Consider the following 3,342-nt stretch of genomic DNA (forward strand, 5'->3'; position numbering starts at 1 on the left):
ACTCGCTACACATCCTTTCCTCTCGATGCAACTTGTTATTATATCTGCCATTGCAACAGGTAAACCATGGGGCTCTTAAATCGGCTATTGTGATAGTGTTTATTGAAAAACACGCAACTACATGAAAATTTTGGTACATTCTCAAGTCGTGTCAGAACAGTGTAGTTGAGGAAAGCAAACGTATATTTCAACAACACTGTTTGGGAAAATTGTAATGGTGAACTACGTCATCATCAACTACACGTGTTGTACACTTCTAAGTGAGTATTTCTATAATGAAGTTCTGGAAACTCCTCAGTTGAGGAAGAAAGCAAACGTAAATGTCATTAATGTTTGATACACTGTTGGAAACCTCACGTATTATTATGAATCCTAGTTTAGTGTTGGAGGAATACATGTTCGCATTCCTCAGCTGAGCTCAGGAGTGACTCGGGTAGAAGTGTACAGAAATCAATGATAATTTTCGCTCATATTTTTCATATCGTCAACACCAACACATGACCATGTGCATATTTCCACTTCACTATTGTAGTTATTCGTCTCAGGAATTTTGACGGTATTTTTTCCTTTGATAGCAGTAGCAGCGTCATCTGCTTGCGCTTCTGGTGAGTTGATGATGAGAATTCAAACATGATGATGATAATAACAGTTTCAGGTTTGTTAACATACGTGGTTTGGACATCACTTTCTCAGAAATACATGTATTTCCATTTTGGTGTTGGTTTAGTTGCATTTTTCACTACTGTTGTTACATTGGCCATTCCTAAGCTGTTTAATAACTGGCAGATGGTAAACTGAGTTATCAACAAACGTTATGATGATGATGTTGTTGTTTTTGTTATAGTTGTATTCGCCAATTATAGGAGGATATTTGATAGCAGCAGCGACGGGGCGCCGGCAAGGGTGGATTTGGACTGTCTCAGCAACGGTCAGTTGGGTGTTACATTTGAGGAAAAAATGGCTACTGAGATTGGAAGAGGAAGAATGGGTTAATAACGTGAGTTACTCTACTATGACCCTCTCGTGCTGTTCTTCAGGGCTCCTGCAGGCTGAGTCTTGGTATGTATTGCTAGATAAGATGTTGTCTATTACTGTGCATTATTATTATTACATCGTTCTCCGTACAACTCTGACAAAGTTGATGCTGCTACGATCGACTTCGGTTTAGATTCAAAATGTGAATCCATGTTTGTCACTATTCTACTATTCATTAGCAATGATGGCTCAAGTGGGCACATGCTGTCACTTCTGCGCTTTGCGATGCGATCGTCAGTCGAAAACAATTTTTCGTAAATTGAGTTCGCATTTTGCAGGAGGGATTGTGTAATCTGCGGCTCTTAGGCAAACATAAAAGTATTCGAAAAATACCCTTGCTAGGGATCGAACCCGCGTTAAAAAATAGAACGCCAGTGTGCTGATATAATACTGATTCGAATCTCGAGATCTTGTTAAGAGTTCAATCAGATTGAGGACAATGGGCGATACTGGATACAAGCAACTGGTGATACTGTTAAGATGAGGGGTGTTGACGAACAGACTCATTGCAAAGGTGAGATCTTATTCGTTGTGGAACTCCTCCAATGGGGCTCTTTAGGATCTACGAGAGGAGACCTACGGACCCCTCTATTACACGAAAAAGGTGGTTGATGTATTAGTGTTTTTAGTTTGATTGTTGTAACGAACTGTTATTATTCATATATTACTAATGCTACATAAGATTCAATTGTGTTTAGTTTAGTTGAGTTCTTTTATCGTATTGTGTTATGCTAGTCGGAATCTGGCTTAGAATTCAAAGGCCGGGGTTGCCTCGGTGGCGACAGATGGTGTCACATAGGTATGTGGAGTTCAATAGATATGTATCTCGAGACTAGTTCAACGTTACTGTGGCAATGGGGACAGATTTTTGTGTCACCGATCTCGAAGGAGACAGCGAAGTGTGCGGTTCCGACAGGACTAGCTTTTGGGCATTCTCACTGAGACTTTATCGTAGAGATTTAACACTTTGAAATGAGTCCAGTAATAATCGTAACTGGTGCCAACAAGGGCATCGGATACGAAATATCTAAAAAGCTTATCGCTGATGGTGCCAAGGTCATCATGACTGCCAGAGATCAAGCCAGACTTGATGAAGCTGCTAGTAAGAAACTGCCGTCGCATCCACTCCTGTTAATTGTTAAAATGCTTAGATAAGTTGAAGCCGTTCGGCGCTGTTAAGCTCGATGTGACTGACGATGCATCAGTAGAAGAAGCGAAGCGAGAGGTGGATCTGCAACTGGTTCGACTGCGACATATTGTGTGCTACAGATATCACGTTTGGCGCCTGCTATTGACGGTCTAGTTAACAACGCCGGCATCGCCTATAGCGGTGACATTTTCGGATACGAAGAGGTAAATTCAGGATATCATCATAAGTAGGTTATTGATTGCATGATCAGGCAAAGTTGACTATGGCAATCAACTACTACGGCGCTAAGCGTGTGACCAAGGCTTTCTACCCCCTCCTCGGTGAACACGGTCGTATCGTTAACGTCTGCAGCTTCATGGGTAGGTTGTGTCAGGTGAGTGTATGACAATCGGTCGAGGTCTCGGATTGGTCTACCGTCGTTAGGTTTCTGACTCCCTACAGAAGAGGTTTGCAGATCCCAACGCCACCGAAGAGTCGATCGACGCCCTCGTGGAAGAGTTCATCACCGGGGTCAAGGAGGGCGATTACAAGGAGCGGGGCTTCAGTAACAGTATGTATGGTATGTCCAAGTTGGCTCTCATCGCTTATACTAAAATATTGGCCAAAAAGGCCATGGCCGATTCTCGCAAGATAGTCGTCACCGGCTGCTGTCCAGGCTGGTGCCAAACAGATATGAGCGGGTGAGTTGCGTCCCCTGTCAAGAAGTCTCCCGAAATCAATTGATGGCTCTGGTCGACATGTTATTTGTTTTCAGTCACAGCGGCCCCCGCACTGCCGAGACCGGTGCCCAAGTGATGGCTTGGCTAGCCGGTGAGGTCGAGTATGATCCCGAGATGAGCGGCAAGCTGTATCGTGATGAGAAGGAGTTCGAATGGCAGACCGGCAATCTCCTTTCTACGGGGAAGATGTATTGATTTTCTCGCTAGTTATTTGAGTTGCTAAATAATCTGGTTTCCTTTCAAGCAGTTATGATCATCGACCAGTGTTACTATTATCTGATGAATGAACCAACGCCAATCGCCGTACTATCATTGAATGAATAAGCCAACGTGAAACCCGTCCTTGTTCACAACATGAGGTCAAATGAAATGCAAGTGAAGTAGCTGTCAATCCTCCAATATATACCGTGGATCGAATATAAGATGAGAGTCCAACCG

General features: G+C 43.2%; 2 protein-coding genes across 2 annotated transcripts in view; both read left to right on the forward strand.

Moving 5' to 3' along the window:
- The window catches only part of Pmar_PMAR007841 (hypothetical protein), a gene marked incomplete at both ends in the record, with an annotated part of 2,892 nt that extends 1,245 nt beyond the window's left edge, over positions 1 to 1,647 (forward strand). The window contains 4 exons of the mRNA XM_002781242.1: positions 546 to 605; positions 728 to 789; positions 1,465 to 1,549; positions 1,595 to 1,647. Of these exons, the coding sequence (XP_002781288.1) occupies positions 546 to 605; positions 728 to 789; positions 1,465 to 1,549; positions 1,595 to 1,647 (260 nt within the window). The remainder of the gene's footprint in view (positions 1 to 545; positions 606 to 727; positions 790 to 1,464; positions 1,550 to 1,594) is intronic.
- Positions 1,648 to 2,007: 360 nt separating this feature from the next.
- Positions 2,008 to 3,099, forward strand: Pmar_PMAR007842 (conserved hypothetical protein; the record flags this gene model as incomplete). Its single annotated transcript, XM_002781243.1, has 6 exons — positions 2,008 to 2,137; positions 2,187 to 2,260; positions 2,305 to 2,388; positions 2,436 to 2,558; positions 2,609 to 2,865; positions 2,940 to 3,099. 6 exons carry the CDS (start codon positions 2,008 to 2,010, stop codon positions 3,097 to 3,099), a joined length of 828 nt encoding a protein of 275 aa, XP_002781289.1.
- Between the last annotated feature and the right edge of the window lie 243 nt (positions 3,100 to 3,342).

Source organism: Perkinsus marinus, assembly GCF_000006405.1.
Source record: "Perkinsus marinus ATCC 50983 genomic scaffold scf_1104296943150, whole genome shotgun sequence".
Lineage (NCBI taxonomy): Eukaryota > Perkinsozoa > Perkinsida > Perkinsidae > Perkinsus > Perkinsus marinus.